At 34.2% G+C, this 19785-nt stretch overlaps 2 protein-coding genes across 2 annotated transcripts in view; both read left to right on the top strand.

Moving 5' to 3' along the window:
- The first annotated feature begins 3693 nt into the window (after positions 1-3693).
- The window catches only part of LOC136987379 (nose resistant to fluoxetine protein 6-like), a 54164-nt gene continuing 38072 nt past the window's right edge, over positions 3694-19785 (top strand). Inside the window, exons 1-3 of the mRNA XM_067285117.1 lie at positions 3694-3930; positions 8646-8881; positions 19215-19326. Coding sequence (XP_067141218.1) covers positions 3774-3930; positions 8646-8881; positions 19215-19326 — 505 coding nt within the window. The 5' untranslated portion in view covers positions 3694-3773. The remainder of the gene's footprint in view (positions 3931-8645; positions 8882-19214; positions 19327-19785) is intronic.
- Positions 11348-19785, top strand: part of DCP2 (decapping protein 2) — a 208154-nt gene continuing 199716 nt past the window's right edge. Inside the window, exon 1 of the mRNA XM_067285118.1 lies at positions 11348-12945. Coding sequence (XP_067141219.1) covers positions 11504-12739 — 1236 coding nt within the window. The 5' untranslated portion in view covers positions 11348-11503 and the 3' untranslated portion in view covers positions 12740-12945. The remainder of the gene's footprint in view (positions 12946-19785) is intronic.

The raw sequence follows: 19785 nt of genomic DNA, 5'->3' as shown, positions 1-19785 counted from the left end.
AGTGGAATCATGCTCGACATTCCAAACGCCATTGTCAAGCTTCTAGGCTTACAGGAAAGCGGCGCCGAACTTCCGACGTTCGCGTTTAAAACTTCGGCCTCAACATCGCTAATTATTTGTTTCCTTTAGTGGAAAATTTCCTGAGACCTGTTTGAAAATTATTTTGACGTCAGCAGAGCGGGAGAAGTTTTAAAACAGCGATCGTGGCAATTAGGAAGGTCTTCAGAGCAACTTCTAGGAAGATATTTGATTTTTAAATGAATCAAGCGCTAAAAAAATTATGACGCTCACTCATTCATACACGAATAACTCCGTAAACGCCTTGCACAGTTAATTTTATGTGTTTTAAATGTACTGTTTTTTTCGGATTACAGTATTTCCGTTGATCCGGAATGCTGTAATCCAAAAATACAAAACGTCAAAAATTAGACCGATTTTATCTCTGTTAACTGCGAAATTTCTCGTGGATGATAAAATAGATATAACTTAAATATTTTATCTATGAAAAATTTTGGCATGAGTAATGGATTAAATTGGATCGTTTGTATACGGCAACGTGACACATGGGCGATCTGCCGAAGGGAATGCCTTCTGGGAGGTTCCTATGGGAAATTGGCTATTTAGGCGTTACTAACGCGAAGAAAATCCAAAAAACTCCATGTAGCTAGCCCGTTGGCGAGGTGCGAACCCACGATCAACTACCGGTATTCGGTGGTTTTATTCACTGAGCACTGTGGGCACCTGTCCTTTGGAAACATCCTTCATTGGAAATACATTGATTAATGCAAATCAAGTATCTTCCGAAGAAAAGTTTTCACGTGGCTCCACGTTTTCGCATTTTATGTAGAAACAGTTATCAATTAAAATGTATTGTAAATGTATGTTTTATTGAACATAAAACCCATCCAATTTCGAAAAAGATTTCGTAAGTCGCCGTCGCCAAAGTTGAGACGAGAGTGCCTCCCAAAAACGTTTCGATGGATTAAAAATATCCAGCAACGAGTTGCATAACTTTCCCGACAAAAGAAAAAGTTAAATTGTGTGTAGTGCCATCTGTTACGAGATTTTCCGACAAAAGGCACAAGAGTTGTTAAGCTTCGAAGTGGTTTCAAGGTTCCCCGAGTCCAAAAATGTAAAAATCTTGGGGGTCATTTTTTTGACCGATTGCCATACTTTCCCTCTGTTATACATAACAGCCAGAAAGTAAAAATCTTTCTATTCGGGGCTCTCAAAAACCAGGCCCTTCGCTACTTTCACTTACTACTGTACTTTCTTCTATTTTCAGTCAAATTTTATATACAGCACTGTATATGTTTTTAAATATAATAAAACTTGAACAGGTCTGAATAGGGTTATTTACCATTTTGAGGATTTCCAGTAACACTGAATAACAGTGAGTAGGGCCATTCTGGACTTCTGATAGATCTCACAAATGAGATTAGCACGCACGAAATAGAAGAAAATCGTAGAATTAAAATTAAGGAAACACTAGAACAATTGCTTTCTTTTAATTTTATTATACAAAGAGGGATTTTAACTTTTTTTTCAATTGTAAAATTATGGCTTCAGAACTGCAAAGAGTCATAGTAAAAGTTTTAGGAAAATAAGGAACTATTTCTTCCTTACTTATCATCTAGATTAAAATCTTCCTTGTTTTCTTTGTTTTTTCTTAAATTTCTCTTGAATAATGTGACATATTTATTGGTTGATTTAAACACCGAGATTACTTTCTTTCACAGGAATCTTGATTGATGATAATGCCATTCTTTTTTTTTTTAAATCTTCTGATAAAAGTACAAGAAATATCAGTAAGTTTAGAGCTTTCTATGGTTCTTGACCGCGTTAATGAACATAAAAAAATGATACTTAAAATAAATAATAATAAAATATCCACCGAATTGTCAAAATTGGAAATCGCTTGAGGGTTGAACTGAAGTATAAATTTTAATATTCTATTACGAAAAGTCCGGCAACTAGCTGCGTAACTTTCCCGGCAAGAGTTGATATTGTGTGTGGCTCCATCTGTTATGAGATTTTATAGTTAAAAAGCTTTTTATATTATTAATAAGATGGCAAAAAGCTTAATTTTCAGGATGAAAACGAGCTTTATAAGACAAAAAAAAAACTGTAAAATCTTCATTTAGTTCAACCCCACTCCAGATATGACACATGACCTCCTCTATTTTTTATACAATTTAAAATTTTATGGATAAATGTCTTTCACAGTTTCACTACTTTACTTTTGGGGAGTAGGGCCTATCTTTTTACGCCTGGACACCAAGTGGACTTTTGGCCCACTTAGTGTCCAGGCGGAAAGATACACCAAAACTATTTATGTCCATACCCATTGTGGATTTACAGTATATATATATACTGTATATATAATAGTTGTATATGAGGCTTGAGAGGAGTGCCTTTGTGGGAAATCCATCTAATTACCTAAACGGTTAACGTTAACCTAGGTATACAAAATGGCGGCTCGTCTCTGACTCCAGCATACAGAAGCGAGGAAACAGTGGGGACGCACTATTCTAATAATTTAGTTGCTAATAATTATGGTAATTTATTAGAATAGGTTAGGTTAAGTTTAGGAAAACGTGCGTCCCCACTGTTTCCTCGCTTCTGTATGCTGGAGTCAGAGACGAGCCGCCATTTTGTATACCTACGGTAACATTAACCAAACCTAGGCCCAGCAGAACGGGGGAATGCTAGTAAAACTAAGTTTATAATGTGGAACTGAGTGCACATCATCAAAAATAAAAGAGAAATAACTATGTAATGAAGAAATAAAGATGATAGTATCTACTACACACATAGTGTAACTAATAATACGATATTTACAGAATTAAATGGGTTAAACAAGGTAAAAAAAAAACACACACATATAAAATACAGTAAGGTGTTCATAGCACTGTAAAATCATAAATAAGTTTTACAGCTTCCGGATATTTCTCCCATTTACATAATCATCATTACTTCTTTTATGACGTAAACTTGCATTCTTCCTCATTATTTCTATGTAAATAGAATAAGATAATTGTAATTACTCTTACTTTATTTTTTTAAAAGATAATTACCGAAAGAAACTAAATAATTAAAACATTAATTATATTTGTAAATAATTAACAAAGGCTTAATTATGTTAAAAATTACTTGAATTTGGATCAATAATTCTCAATGCTTTCACTCTTGACGATGAAAATCAAGGAAGTTCCTTTCACTTCCTGTTCGAAATAACAGGTTTGCTACAGTAAAACTTACAAGTCCTTTGACCTAAATACGTTGATTAAGAAGAATATTATGTGCTTTTAGTAATGGATAAACCATTCACACTCCGGTGTAAGGTTTATAACTTCATTCTTAAGCACAAAACCATAAAAATTCCCTAATTTAAGCCTCTTAATTTTGTAACCTCCTCCCTAATTTGTCAAAAAATAATAATAATAATCTCTTCTACGACTTTATAGAATTAATCAACGTGTAATTCTAGAATGCCAACTAAATTAGATCACGTGTCGTTAATCCCGTATGACGTTTATAAAAATTATATAAAAATGTAAAAAAAAAAAACTTTTAGCCAATAGAATTTAAATGTTATTTTGACGTCACCGACTTTTTTAAATGTTTAAAAACGGAGTTGTGTTGTTGGTGTCGCTGCACTTTCTTCACGTGTATTGGCCATGCCGAGTCGGGTATTTGCCTGTTTCGTCGTCGTTTTCGTCCTGTTTCACGTTCAATTATGCGGTACAAACACAAAGAACTGGGACGACATAATGAGCTCTTTACAGCAAAAAAGTAAAATCGTATCAAGGCTCTTTGCACGAAGAGTATCGAGATTGATAAACAGCGACAACATCACCTCTCCTTGTTTGGAATCCATGAGGCAATTAATTCGGGGATTAGAAAAATTGGAGAAGTGGTCCTTAAACAGTTAAGTCTATTTTAAGTATTTTTTTAAAAATAATTATTATTTTATTATCCTTGGCTTTCAGGAGGTAGAGTCAGACGTGAATAAATGCTTTTATTTTTAATCTATGTGTTGTATATTTATAAATGTTTTATTAAAAGATACAAGGAAAAGAAAAATGGTAAATTTTTAGTTCGTTTATCTTATATTCTTGTTTTATTTTTTGTAAAATGTGGTATAATGAATTGTTTAACTTGTATTATATGATACAGAAGTGCGCGTGTAGCCTTATTTTGATTATATTTTTTGAATAATAATCGTAATTTTTAAAAATATAGGGCCTATATATATAAATAAAATGGTGTTGATGATCAGATAGGGCCTTGTATAAATATATACACACTATAAAAAGTAATACGTGTAGTAATCAGTCAAAGTAGTGTATACACAGGTTTTTTAACATTCTACCCCGAGGGCACTTAGGGGGGCCTTTTTTTCTCTATGTTTCTTAGGCCCGCAGTGGGGTGACCGAGTGGTGAGGAACCCGATATATCTGGGTCAATACACTCGTAAAAATTTGAGCCTAATCAGACTCGAACTCGGGATCCTCGAGTGATATCATCCCTCTATGAAAGAAAAATGTATGAATGGATTCAATAAAATAAACTTTAATTTAGGTCAATTGTCTCAAAGCAATTGTGCCACTAAGGCCACAATTGGGCCTTAGATTAATAGTATATAAGGCCCTAATAAGTCATGGGGCTTTAAGCAGTAGCTAGTTTAGCTCAAGTGCAGATATTTAATACGTTTGTATGTAATATAAGAATGACACAAAGAAGGTTGCTCCATCATCTGTGTAACTAGGACCTCTTAGAGGTCGAAGATGTCAGGGACACTCACCTTTTTCCAGCCCCCAATATACAAAACATATGGTTAAAAAAAACAAAAAAATGTATTATATCTTTAAATGATAAAAATTTATTTCAAAAACATACAGGTTTGTCTTTAACACTTAAGAAATACAATGGAATAAATAGTTGGTACGAGTTTTTTGAGGGTCCCGTCGAGCCAGTCTTGCTAGCCTTGGGGGCCTTTTTATACTCTTTTTGAGTGGTAAAGGGCCTTAAACCACAAATAAAAAAAAAAAAAAAAAAAGTCTTGCTAGCCTGCGATGGGGAATGTGTGTGGTGGGTGGAAAGTAATTATACATTGAGAAATCGCTATAATTTTTATATTTCTAAAGAAGAAATACTAAACATTTCTTGACGTATATTTTATTAAATGGAAATATAGATTCATACTTAAAATTTAATGTAAACTTCGGTGCCATCCACCAATGACGCGTTTTCTTCAAATGGTTAATTAATGGACCACTTTTCTGCGTGTCCGCAACGGAACCTGTGGTCATTTTGGCTTCGAATAACAATACTTGATAGTTTTCGGATGGTTTGTGGCACGACGTCCCTTCACTGTACGCCACCATCCATGGACAGTAATTACTGATTTCCACACCCATAGCGTGTAGCAATCCGCGATCGCTCCCGAACAGACAGACTAACTTTTCTGCATGTGTAGCCTCTCTCGTTCGCTATTCACATCATTAATGCAAAAATTATAAAATATTATTGATTGTTGTATACATGGACAATAGACTTTATTATGATTTTATTATTATTACAAAAATTATAATGATTTCTTAATACCTAGTTACTTTCCACCCATCCCGTATATAGTAATACAATAACCACCCGATTATGGTGAATCTTTTGGCTGTTCTTCATATATGTACTGTTTTGATTTAGAGAATGATTTAGCTCACTTCTTTGAGACCACTAGATTGAGAATCCATATATACTTATATAATTCTAGATAGATGGACCTGCAACAGGACCAAATAGGAAAATGACCCATGTTGACACACCTCAGGCACGGAGAAGACCCTAAAATTTAGTTTTTTCAAATGATATAAATCAAAATTTATTTGATAAATAATAAAAAGGGGGGCACGGCGTAGCCCCATTGCTTATAGATTACAGAGCTACACAGGTTACAGGGGTCATTCTGTGTAATGCTGTAACCCATAGGCTACAGGAATATATACTGTATATGCAGACCTGAATGTTTTGTATAAAAGAAATACATATTTTTTCGTAAATAAACTGAAATACCATCGAAGATTTACAGTTATATTATGGATTTCATATGGGAAATCATGCAAGAAATTTAATACAGTCGACTAGTTCGGAGAAATTATACGATTTTACTGTTTTATTTATAAATATTTATGATGTTTTAACTAGATTACAGTTTCCTTCCGCCAAAAGTATTATAAAAATGCACGTTATAAGTCTAAATTTAAACTTTAATCTCCGTATTATTAACCATGAATTATTTTTTCCTAGTTGAAGTCCGAAGAGAATCTCCTTATTCATTCAATTGGCTCGTTAATCTTTATCTTGAATCATCCGTCGATGGTGCGATTATATCGGAGTTAAAGCATTTATATGAAAGGTAACGAAGCATTGGATTTAGATCAGACGAGTTGTTGTAATTCTTGAGAAGTCAAGCGGAAATCTTCTGAAGGATAAGATGCTAGAAGTAATGATTTCATTAAATACTGAACACGATTGAAAGTGTAATTGTGTAATGCTTCAATGCTTCTATCTGGAAACTGTTCAGTCGATTAGTTTAATCAAGAAGATTCTTCTTTGTATTAGCTTTTTCCTCGTTTATATAGGGGTCAGCATCCTCATCTTTAATCCGTCTTCTTCGCTTCTCTCTCGTAATCCTCTTTCTATCCGAGCTTCGTTCTTCCCGATTCCTCCTCCCCATCATTTCCAACTTATCCTAACTTCTCTCCACATTTCCAAGAATATAGACCTTTCTTTTAAATCTTTATTCTCTATATTAAAGAGGGAAGAGGAAGAGCATTTTGGAAAATCGTTCTGTATCCGATAATACGTGGCACATCAAAGAATGGATTGTAGTGGGGCATTCTATAATCGTTAATCTCGTTAGAAAAATTGTCATTTTTAACACCACCGTAATAGAAAATTAATTATAACGAATTTATTTTACATTATCTCTCCTACTAGGGTTGGTAAGATGGCTCACCGTGGGTCGGAGAGATGCTGTATGGGAAAATTAATGTTAGTAACGACTTCAATTGTTTTCTTTCTTCCTTGTTTTCTTCTTATATTAATTAAAATACTGTGTATATATATATATATTATTTTAAGATCGACCAAACCAGTTAACAGCTCTTAAAATAATCGTAAAAGAAACCTACCGCCCCATATCTCGATTAACTGACTTTTAGGCCCTGTATACATGTGTGTGTATTCTAGGCCCTGTATACGATAATAATCGAATGTATACATTCTAAACTTATATTGTAATTTATGGAATTTTATTTAGGTTATTGAACGAAAATAACTCTCACTTTTCTTTTTTTAATATTTAAATTAGATAAATGTTTATCCTTAAAGTTAACAGAATTTTACTACTCGTCGCGTAGCTTTAAATGCTCTAATAATGATACAGAAATCGAAGATTTATTTGGTTTTTTTTGTACATTTTTGGGTATTTTCTAGAGGAAAATGTATCTCAATTAATGAAAGAAACAATTTGATAGTCGTTCATCCGTAGAGTAAATGTTCTCTTACTTCCTAATGGTTCCTTGTGTGAAAATTACATTTACAGGATGATGTCGAGTTCAACGTTTTCTTACTGAAGAATATCTTTAAATTCTTTACTGAATTAAGGTTTGATTTAAGGAATATATACATATATAACAGAAATAAAACAGTACTTTGACTTTAATACTGTGAAAACTTACAGAGTTGATGAGGAGAAAACCCTCTGAGCATCCATCTGGCATCGACAGGTGGATGCTCGGAGGGTTTTCATTAATTTTGCCAAATAATTAATAATATAAATATTTTAAAAATAAAATGCCAACAGATGACGCCACACACGATTTTGAATGTTGTTTCCGGTAAAGTTAAGCAACTCGTTGTTTGATTTTTATCATTTATCGGTACCATTTAATGATGGAATGAATAGCATCCTACTGGTAGGATGATTTTAATCGCTTTATCGTACAGTAATGAAGTATACCAGCAGGATAAACTATATCTCATTTTATAGTTTAAGCATGGAAGCAACATAAAAGTTCATTCTTTTATACCGGAACCATTCGTTATACTTACGAGTACCGGTACTCAAATGGGAGCAAAATATAATCCGCCATGTTGAATAGACGAGGACTAGAGTCTTTTTATAACACTTGTTCACGGGGATGCCTGTATATTTTTACATATTTATAATATAATTGCCTAAATCTATAGTTTTCCAATAGTGACCTCGAATTACCGCCGTCCTACCAGCGGGAAGAGCTTAACCCGAAAACTGTCGCCATTTTCCTTCTTGACGAAAATTTCCCGATAATACGGCATAAATTTGTAAAATATTTAATCTAAAATTCTTAATTTTCTTCAATTAAATGTGATTAAATGTGCAACATTTTCGTAAACCAGGACAAATGTCGAAAACAGATGCGATCGACCGTCGAAGAACGATGGAATTGTCTTTGTATTAAGCCCATTAAAAATGAGCCACGCACGTAAATTTAAAATATATTTGTGTTATTTATCCTTTATTTAATTTTTAAATATATAAATTAAACGATTAAGGCGTTAAAAAAACGAGAAATTTAATTGAAAAGTTCTTTTTTCAGTGTTTGATTCCTCCGCAAAACTTCCTCCTGGATTTTTCCGTGGTGTCTTGTTGGAATTGGGATCGTTCGATCAATGCCTGGAATTAAAAATTCGAGATTTTAAAAATAATAAAGAGGAAATGTTTCGTGGACAATATTGTCTAGTTAAGTTACGACCTCCTCGAATTTTGCAAAGGGTCAAAGTCGTCGAAAATAAAAATTTAACATCGAAAGTCGTAATTGAAGAAGAAAAACAGGTAAAAAATTTTAATGTTTACGGTTGGAAAACGTCCTGTAAAACTTAAAATAAGGTGAATGAAATTATCAATATTAAATTACACAAAAGTAAATTGAAGAAATTCGTGTCGGGGAGTTGTTCCTCGTCCTTCATTCGCTGTTAATTAGACTCGTTAGTAATGGATAAAATTAAATCAATCTTGATGTTCTTATGCTCTTGTACTTTGCAGAAACAAACACAAACTCCCATAAATGACAAAGTATACTAGCCTACATGTTGGCCACGTGCCCACGTGCCGAAATCTCAAACTTTTGACCATGATATGTAATTTTCCGTTCTTCATCAACCGGGCGCATCATTGCGGATCACGATGAACCGCAATGGGCACAAAAAAAAAGAGTCTCTTAATGTTTGCAGAACAGAAAGAGTTAGAAGGACTTTTTCCTGTGTCCAATCGTGGATTCGGATGGTCTAAAAATGGAGTAATGTGGAACGGGATCCAGCAACTTGGATTCGGAAGTTTCTTGGGATACTTTTCTCGGGGTCCTACCAATCAGAATAGAACCACAGCTTTGTAGGGGCATTTTGTCTGTACCCTCTACTTCTAACTTTCTTGTGACATACTTATAGTTCAAAAATCTGTACTAAAAGTAGATAATTTCAACTTCTTAACTCCTTCGACTTTACGAACGTAGCCTTAGGCTTTAAAGCCCCCATGTTTGTTTTAGGAGCAAGGACTGTTTCATTGTAGGAAGCACTCAAATACAAAATGATCTTTACGAATCTTAAACATAACACATGAGTTTATGACACATAATTGACAAAAACTTAATCTTTCCAAAAGGGACTTTTTTAAAACTGTAAGTAAGCCGACTTTTATGGGGAAATCAGTAAGTTGCGCGTCAGAGATGAACTAGGGTCTTTTCTTATGTGGGTAGTGGCGGAGGACGAGTGTCTAATAAAAACCGTTTATTTTAACACAAATAAACTTACACTAGGAATAAATAGTTGTTTTAAACAATTGATTATTCAGATGTCCGTCCGGATATGTCGGGCCCTGTCCCTCGCCACCCGGTCGCACCATTGTGGGCCTGGCCGAACACATAATGGGCCTGCTAAAAAGAGGCCCTCTTAGTGCCCACAGGGCAGAAAGAGTTTAAAAAAAACAATTTAATATTAGGGCGCTATTAAATAACAACAATAGTAATAATAATAAGGAGCATCAATGATTCTTATACACAAGCTATTATGCCAAATTTCGTTTCTTATAGATGCCAACACACATATACGGAATATTTTTTTCTTTTTTTTACTTTTTTGGGGATTCAGGAGGTGGAGATTTACATAAAATTCTGAGAATAAAATTTGACACGATTCTAATGCTTTCCTTTATTATGTATATATAACAGCCAAGAAAGTGAAATTAAGGATGTTTAGAAATGCAGTTAACTTTTCGCTACAGAATATTTTGTCTTATTTACTCTTCTTTCCTTTACACAACACAAATGGTACGCCCCCTTGACTAAAAAGAAAATGGCGGACGTGTATTCAATTTTATTTTAACACGACATATTGCTACAGCCACTCTACGTAACATATTCTGGCTCGTTGCAAAGAACTATTAAAATGAAAACATATTAAAATATACGGCGATAAAGTCGATAAACGAGTTTTGAAAGATTGGCTACAATTATTTTTACTCTAGCATCTACTGTGTGTTTTTCGACATTTTGAGATCATAGGGGAGCGAGTCGGGTCGGTAATGGGGAATGTGAGAGAGAAAATTTAATCTTGGGAACTCGGTTACAAATATTCTAATTCTACTACGGATTTTTCTCACAATTTGCTGTTAGTGTCACTAGCTACGAGAGTAGTTTTTATATAAAGGCGCAGAGCTAAGGTATGTGCCGCCTGAAGCGACACATACCTTATCTCTACGCTTCTAAGTCCTACCCGACCTGCCCACCAGTGGTCGACTGGATAATACCAACGAACACTGGTAGTAGTTGGTCGTGGATTTGCATCTCGCTAACAGGTGGCCACGTGAAGTTTTTCGGGTTTTCTTCACGTCAGTTTCCCATAAAAGACCTCCGGGAGGCATTCCCCTCGGCAGATCGCCTACGTGTCGCGTTGCCTTAATCGAATAAAAACCAAACCGACCTACGTGACCTCCTTTTTTGTTCGGCACATATTAGGTTGAATTTAACTGTCAAAGCAAGGAAGGGCGATCTGCCAAAGGAGACATGCCGCCGAGAGCACTTTGTATGAGAAACGGGCCCCCATTTAGGTGTTAGACACGCATTAATCGGAATACTTTAACTGTCTTATTTTTATATTGTAAAATTACTTTAAAATGACATTTAAAATCATTTTAGATTAAAAATAGCGACGTAAAATATATATTTTACATTTTGTAATTTTTTTTTAAATCGAATTTATCTGCTTCGAGTTTTTCCTGGCAGGGGGCGTTATCTTTCCGGTGTACGCTTTTGCTGACCTATAATAAGCTAGTCACAAGTGTGTGATAGTGGTGAACGTTTAGGCAATTGTGCTTAATAATAAGTTCGAGAAATTGTTAAAAGTATCGCATTGGAATATGTGCTTCCAGTTTTAAGTGCTTTTTTTCGTCCGTGTGTTTATTATGAGTAGTGTAGACGCTGTACAAGGCGTAAGATCTGGTATTGACATGACCACTTACACAGAAGCATCGCCAATAACTATCCCTTCAGATATTTTGGATGATTTAAGCAGCCGTTTCATCATCAACGTACCCGAGGAAGAACGTAAAGAATTAGTCAGGCTGTGCTTTCAGATTGAATTGGCTCATTGGTTTTATTTGGACTTTTATTGTACAGAAGATAGCCAGTTAAGACAGTGTTCTATGAGGGAATTCTCGCATATCATTTTTAATCACATTCCGTTTCTTCGAGAGCATGCCAATAACGTCGATACTACTTTGGATACCTGGAGGGAGTATAAGATGGCGGTTCCCACGTTCGGAGCCATACTGCTCGACGAGAAAATGGAGAACGTGTTGTTGGTACAGGGCTATTGGGCCAAATCCAGTTGGGGTTTCCCGAAAGGAAAAGTGAACAAAGAAGAACGCCCTCACGACTGCGCGGTGAGAGAAGTGTTGGAAGAGACCGGTTTCGATATAAGTAAGCTGATCGATAAGGAAGAATTTATCGATCACTGCGTTAACGAACAGCAGATCAGACTGTACATAATTACGGGCGTTACCAAAGATACGAAATTTCAGCCGAAAACCAGAAAGGAAATAAAGAGTATCGAGTGGTTTCCGATTAACGATCTTCCCTCGCACAAAAAAGACCAAGTTTCCAAAACAAATCTCGGGTTAGGACCAAATGCATTTTTTATGGTAATTCCGTTTATAAAGCCTCTGAGAAAATGGATAGCTTCGAAGCAAAAGAAGCATTTACAAAATCAGAATGCGATAAATCACGGAAATCAGCCGCACGTGCCGAATTCTCAATACGTGGAAAAGTCGAAACAGAAACCTCAGTATTATAATCTTATGGTTCAGAACGAATTTGCCGATTACATGAGAAACAAAGACGGTCGCAGCTATAAATTTAATTATTCTCCTCCTCCTCGAATGCAGCGATTGAAACAGCACAAGCAACTTAACGACGGTAACGAATTTAAAGACAATTATTTGAGAAACGACGAAGTAAATTCGGAAAGAAATGGAAAATCAAATAGTCCGTCCGTCGCGACGTCGCCGAACGGCATCTTACAAAATAAGAGAGAAGAAAACGTAAAAGAAAAAAGCCAAAAATCGTCTCGTTTTACGTCGTCAACTTGGGAAAATTTTACTCTCGATAAAAATGCTCTAATTGCTTGTTTTAATTATTAGCAGAAAATTCTTTTATTAAAAGAAATTCAAGGTTTTATGTAAATAGTTGAAACAAAAATATTTCGAAAATTATCCATTCTTTTCAATAAGGGAATTTACCCGAAATCCTTTACATTTATCAAGTTTTTACTATAATTTTAAGATATCTTCCAACTTCTCTACGACCAACGGAGTTACATCGAGATCGGTTAACTCTCTTTTGTAATGTCGTTCGATATTGAGCCGTCGAATTTATGATTTTAGATGTCGCCAATTCATTTATCGTTTTTAAATCACTAAAAATCGTTATTACGTCCGTCAAACATTCGTCGTCCCATCGTAATAATTCCAATTTCTTTAATCCTCGGTGGATATTTTATATTAATTTTCATTCATTAAACATTCCGTAAGCAAATACTTATCCAATTTTAAGTAGTTAAAAAAGAAATTTCAATAGACAACTTATGTATGTTATTTAATTATTATTAGCGTAGAATATATTTAATAAGTCACTCACAAAATGTGATTAAATATGTTATTTTAATCGATTAACTCTTAAATAATGAATCTTTTGAAAATTTTTAAAAGAAAGCGAGTTAGAAAAACATGATTTTATGAAAGTATCATTGAGATTAAAATTTAAAAACATGCTTTATTTTAAAAACTTAATACAATATATACTTGTATTATTATTATTATCATCATTATTAATTAATGTAAATTATTATAAGCTAATAAGTGTAATATATGTATACCATGTTTCCGACGAAACATGATTTTCTGAACAAAAAAATAAAATTAAACATTAAAATTTTTGAGAGTTTATAAGTCGTACTTATATTTTGTGCCTCTTAAAATCTCGATTATCAAATATTTTTCAATTTTTTCTCGAACATTATCGTAAAAAAACTTTGTTTCAATTAATAATGCACGGTCGGGACTGAAATTAGACTCTTAGGCTAGTTATAGCATGTAAGAGGCTCTTTGCTTTCCACCAAATAATAATAAATTTTAAATATAATGCTCTTAGCTGTAGCCTCTGTGTAAATCTAGTCTTTTAGTTCATAATAAATTAATAGCAAGGTTGTGGCCGAAGTTTTAAATGCAAAAACGTGTATGTCGGACGTTTCAGCTAGCTTAAAGGAAGTTGATCTGCAATCCAGTCTTTTGAAGATATTCCAAAGGACAAATAATTCTTTAAAAAGGACAAGCTATGGAAGACCACAAAAGAAAACCATTATCTGAAATTACCTGCTGTAAAGAGAAATATGTCTACCTGTTAATCAACTTGCATTCTGATCTTAGCAGCAATGAGAACTTCAGTTTCTTCTTCAACACTATGTAGGTTTTATGAATGTAGTCTTTATGCTAGGAGACCTATGCTTTGCATTCCTCTCACTCCAACGTAAAAAGAGATTAACTCAATTGGTACATGCCAATCGACATGATCAATGGAGGTCAATCCTTTTTACAGATGAATCCAGATTTTCATTATAGAGTGATTCCAAGCAATCCTATTTATCTGGAGGGAACCAGGGACACACAATCATTGCTCAGATATCCTCGAGAAAGGGATATGTTTGGTGCAGTAGTGTCATGGTATGAACTGGCATCTGTTTGGGTGGCTGCACAAATCTTTGTTTCCAACAAGTTCCACGAATGTTCAAAAATATAGCGATGACATTAGGCTATATCTTAGAATTCTGTGTCGAGCCATTTACTTGTGAGATTGTTTCCTAATGGATGAAACCATTCATCCACAGAGCAGAATTGTTGAGCAATATCATCTTGTAGAGATTATCAGCTGTCTGAATTGGCCACCTTGTTCTGATCTCAACCCTGTAAGCATGGATGGGATATTCTAAATAGGCCTATTTCAGGTCTTATTATAATCCTCCTCCTCAAACGTTTCGGAGCTTAGAAGTGTTTTAGTGGATCAGTTGCTAAGAAAGGGAGAAACTCCTGGGAAGTATATGCGTGTGTTTTGGTGTCTATGGTCATATAATATTACAGGATAGGGTAAAGAGTAAGAAAAAATTTGGCATGGTAATGTGTATATAAGGAATATTGACGCTATTAAATTTTGGAGTATGGAATTCAAGGAATGGGTCGTTCGTATCAAATTTTGGACTTAATAAAAATTGTACTCGTTACTGGCATTTTAAATATTTTTAAGAACTCATTTCTATCCTCAAAATTAAGTTTGTTTTTGCCCTTTTTTATAATAGTATAAAAGTTATTGGGCTGCAATTTGAAAAAATTGTAGACCTATATATTCCCACTGTCTTTCCTTAATCTCGAGAATGAAATTAAGTAGATGAAATTCGAGAGATTTGGAAACTTTAAGGCAGAAATCGAGCGATATATAGTTAATCGGGGCGATTAACTATATATGAACTTTCAACGCAAACCAAAAGTCACGTTATTTCAATTCAAAACTTCCCCCCGAAAGCAGTTAATAGATTTTTGGCACAACTGTAGTGTTAAAGGAAAAGTATGATGTACAGGGACGATACACTACAAATTTGAGGCGGAGAGCATATATTTTAAATAGAATAAATTAAAAATATGATAAAAAATTGTAGCCTGGCAATTTCTAGAGACTTGTTTGAGAGTTCTATGGTATAAAAAGTTTACGGTTTTGTTTCTAATCACGTCTAATCACTAGTTTCTAATGTTTACAGTTTGATATTAACTACCTACAGTATACACTTTTTAAGTCTTATTCAACTAGAAATAACATACCAAATTTTTAAATAATTTAAAATATTAAAAATGGCATTAATTAGATATCAAAGAATTCTTTTTGCAATATTTTAGTTTATAGAATAATTGATAAAAGCATTGTTTTATATAAGTATTTATAGAATATTTATCGTAAAATTGATAGCTTTATTCTATTCATTATGATGATAAAGATCAGATTATGTAATTTTATTCTGTTTTATATTTGGTTCTGCTAGTGTTAATTAGTTTCTGATATATTTAGTGTCTCAATACTTTTTTTATTTTGATAAATTACAATGGGAAGTTTGGATTGGGGTATTGTTACAGATGTGCCACAGTTACAAATTTCAGCATTCTTGCTATCCTGTCAAATAATGACTATTGTCATTAAGAAAAATGGTTAATGTTACCTATGGTTCCAAGATGGCGGCTCATCTCTTATTCCAGCAAATAGAAGAAGGGAAACAGTGGGGATGCACGTTCTAACCTAAGCTAACCTATTCTAATAAATTACCGTAATTATTACCAACAAAATTATTAGAATAGGTGAGGTTAGGTTAGAATGTGCGTCCCTACTGTTTCCTTGCTGGAATCAGACGAGCCGCCATCTTGGAACCGTAGGTAACATTAACCAGAAAAATATAAAATCCTTTATAGTGTGCAGAGTATTTTAAAATACGTTTTAACATATTGACTGCCATCCTATTAACAGTATTGCTAAGATCGCTCTCCTGATGCCCTTTCGATTTTGTATATTTTATTGTATAAATTTTTAAATTTTTTTCAAATATGTTCTGTGATGCCAAGATTATTTTTAATTCTTAATCCAAATGCTCATTATTCATTATTTTCTACGAGTACGTTCGTATCAGATGCCGTAAGCCAGATCGCATTTCACGAGATAACTTGCAGAAGGCATCCTAAAAGAAACCACCTACGAACTAACTTATAGTTAGCAGTCAATGTGTTTAATCATATTGCCAATAGTTAAATAAGAAACTTGAATAGAAAAAAATGCAAATTTGATGCTATTAAATGCTTAAACATTAATATGAATTAAACATTGGATATTATCTAAAGAATATAGAGAGTTGTCAAAATTAAACTTCTAAACTCAGATGCCTCTAGAGTGTTCTACTGCTTGAAATGAAAGTACATTTGGACAACAGGTACTTCAGATGATGCACTTGCCATTTATTAAATAAAAGGTTTTTGTACAAAATGTCAACGATAGGTGGCATCGGAGTTATGCAACCGGGGTCTGCACCTGTTTCGTTATTGGAGAACGGTATCTTAACGTGCTAACGACTTTTTGACCAGAGCTTCGACAAAGCCTTCGAGATACCATATTCGTAAAAGATGGTGTACCCTCCTACATCCCTCGCTTTATTCAATGTGTGTTAAGGCAGACTTTCACAGATGAATGGGTGATCAGTGGTTACTTCCCAACAGCTTGGCCTCCTTGTTCATCTGATTTTACCTAGTATGACTTCTGGCTATGGGATTTTTTGAAAGACCAGATCTACTGTGAAAGACGTGCATCTGTGTCAGATCTAAAGGACAGAGTTTATCAGTATGTTCTCGTGATTAAAGTAGACTCATTGCATTCGGCAGTGGAAAACATGCTTTTCCACTGCTGAACACAAATGGAGCACATATTCAACATTGTAACCGTGATTTGCATAGCTCCAGTGCCACTTATCGGTGACTTCTTGTACAAACAATTTTTTATTTAATAAATGGCAAGCGCATTATCTGAAGTACCTGTTGTCCAGATGTTCTTTCATTTTGAGCAGTAGAACACTCTCCAGAGCCCTTTGAGTTGGGGAAGTTTAATTTCAACAACTCTGTATTTTCTGTTTACGTAGTGTTCTATTATTTTTACGTGAGATGTTTTATTTTCACTCAATATAAGCAGTGAAGTCATAATTTACATGCAAAATAATACTCTGATTTCAAAATAATGCATCATTGTGAGAAATTATTATTTAATTGTGAAAGTTGAAAACACGTCATATCATCTTATTGAGTAAGATGATATGACGACAAACTTTCTTATTGAGTAAGAAAGTTTGTCGAGTGGACATCTATTCTATAAACTTGATTGGAGTATGAGAAGATTCAGCTTTGTTCCTTCAATGGGGTGCCCAGGATTGAATTCAGACTGATAGATTTTTCTTGAGTACTGATGATTTTCAAGACTTCAACTTCAGACGAAGTGGCTGATTCTGCATTAAATGAAATCTACTAAATTCAGTTGAAGAAGTTGCCATTACTCCCATGGATTTTTATATGGATACGATGCCAGACATGTCACTCTCCACCTCTCAACATCTGATTGTATACAGAAAAGTGGGTCTTTCGGGCCTCATTGTTGAGTTGCTTTTCCTCATCAATCTAAAATTACAAGACAAAATGGACTGATTGCTTAATGCAAAATGCAAAATATATCATTCCCATATTTTAATATATTTATATGGTAAAAATTCTTTTTAATCTGTGCGAGTTTATGCACTTAATCCAAAAATGTAACCAATGTGTGAACCAAGACATTCAGTAAATTACTAAAGTATCAAGAATGAAAAGTACTGTAACTAAAATTATGATCTTTATTTGGTTAAATTCAATTTAATTTACAACAGCTTAGCTTGCACATAAGCAACAAACTGATTGCAGCACATTTAATGGAAGTTCAAACACTTACAAAGAAAATATACAATACATGCAACCCTTTTGCAGAGGCAATGTTGAAAACAATAAAAACAAACTTACTTCAGACTTACTTCTACTCAAACCGAACAGTGCTAATATTTCTTTCTTCTCTATATTTTTTTCCTCACTAACGTTTTCGAACCTCCAGTTCTTCTTTAGGTGAACAGACAACGGACAAGTTATTTGATGACAAGAATCTTTTCAAACACGAATTCTGAAAGTCCTACGTAAACACGTGCCGTCTTCGTCATTCTGCATGTGCACAGTTAATGTGCAGTTTGAAAAGATTCTTGTCGTCAAATAACTCGTCCGTCGTCTGTTCACCCGAAGAAGAACCAGAGGTTCGAAAACATTAGTGAAGAAAGAAATATTAGCACTGTTCAGTTTGAGTAGAAGTAAGCCTGATAATTTACAGTGTGTCTTGAAGTTTTTGTACAAACTTACTTTGTATTAGCATAAAAATCCTTCTTAAACTTCCTATTTCATGTCCTATGCAATTCTATTTTCAGATTAGCTCTTTTCAATAGAGAATAAAATCAAAACACATTGACTGAAGACACTTTCAGTCAGTGTTACCCTTGATAAATTCACTTATCAAGTGGTATTGAAGTTTAGAGATAAAGAAACAAGACTATTTCAGTCAGCACATGTTGCTTGTTACTTCATTTTTTGAAATTCCCAAAAGAACAATTGATCCATTTCTCTCTAATCTATGTTTTAATATTCACTTCACAACTGTCTTGAGAAATGCTTTTGTTCCTTTTTGACCTATCTAACCGATGAGTTCAGGCCAAACTGAAAACGAAGAATAGGAAGTAGAAAGAACAAAGTGTATCAGGACAAGAAGAGGAAAAAACAAGACAAGAAAATAATTTGTATTAAAATCAATTGATGACATTAATTAGTGATAAAAGAACTATGAATAACATTAAAGAGAAGTCTAAGTAATCTTTATGCATTTTGTATTAAGTAATTGTTTTTATTTATGTTTTTTATTTTACAAGACGTAATGATATAAAATTTTATATATCTCATTTTACATTTGTTACTTTTACAGTTTTCTAATCTTAGTTTGATCAAACGCATACCCGAAGATTTAAGTTTCTGGATCGGAATGTGTTTTCCTTCCGTTTGCCAGGAAGATGACATCCAGTACATGACACAAGCAGGTATTTTTAATAATAATGTATTTATTTTGAAACACCATGCTTTTCTGTATAGCACATGTTCTGGGTAAAGAGAATAAAAGTATTGCATATCTGGGAATTTGGTGGCCACTCGACAATTCTTGAGCGCCACTAGGACCGCATCGAAGGCACCGGTATCACGTGGTGAGGGGATATACTTAGGTCCCCTTTGTATGATCTTGGAAATCCGGGCTGGAATGTGTTACTCCGTGTAGTTGTAGAACGGGATCGATTGCAGTTGTCTATGTTGTGTGATAATTTGCTCTTCTCTTGCTTAACCAAAGATTGGCGTGAAATCCAACCCCAAATTCAAGATGAACCCTGAACGATGGATGTTCTTCTTTACCATGTTAAACCCGAAGAAGCAGTGGCATAAGTTACATGCCCAGCCGATCTTCCTACTAAAGTGCAGAAAACACGGCATAGTCCCGAAGTGTATTA

The sequence above is a fragment of the Centruroides vittatus genome, unplaced genomic scaffold (assembly GCF_030686945.1).
Source record: "Centruroides vittatus isolate TY-2023 unplaced genomic scaffold, ASM3068694v2 scaffold_1519, whole genome shotgun sequence".
Lineage (NCBI taxonomy): Eukaryota > Metazoa > Arthropoda > Arachnida > Scorpiones > Buthidae > Centruroides > Centruroides vittatus.
Note: the sequence above shows the minus strand (reverse complement) of the source record. Positions and strands in the feature narration are given on the sequence as shown.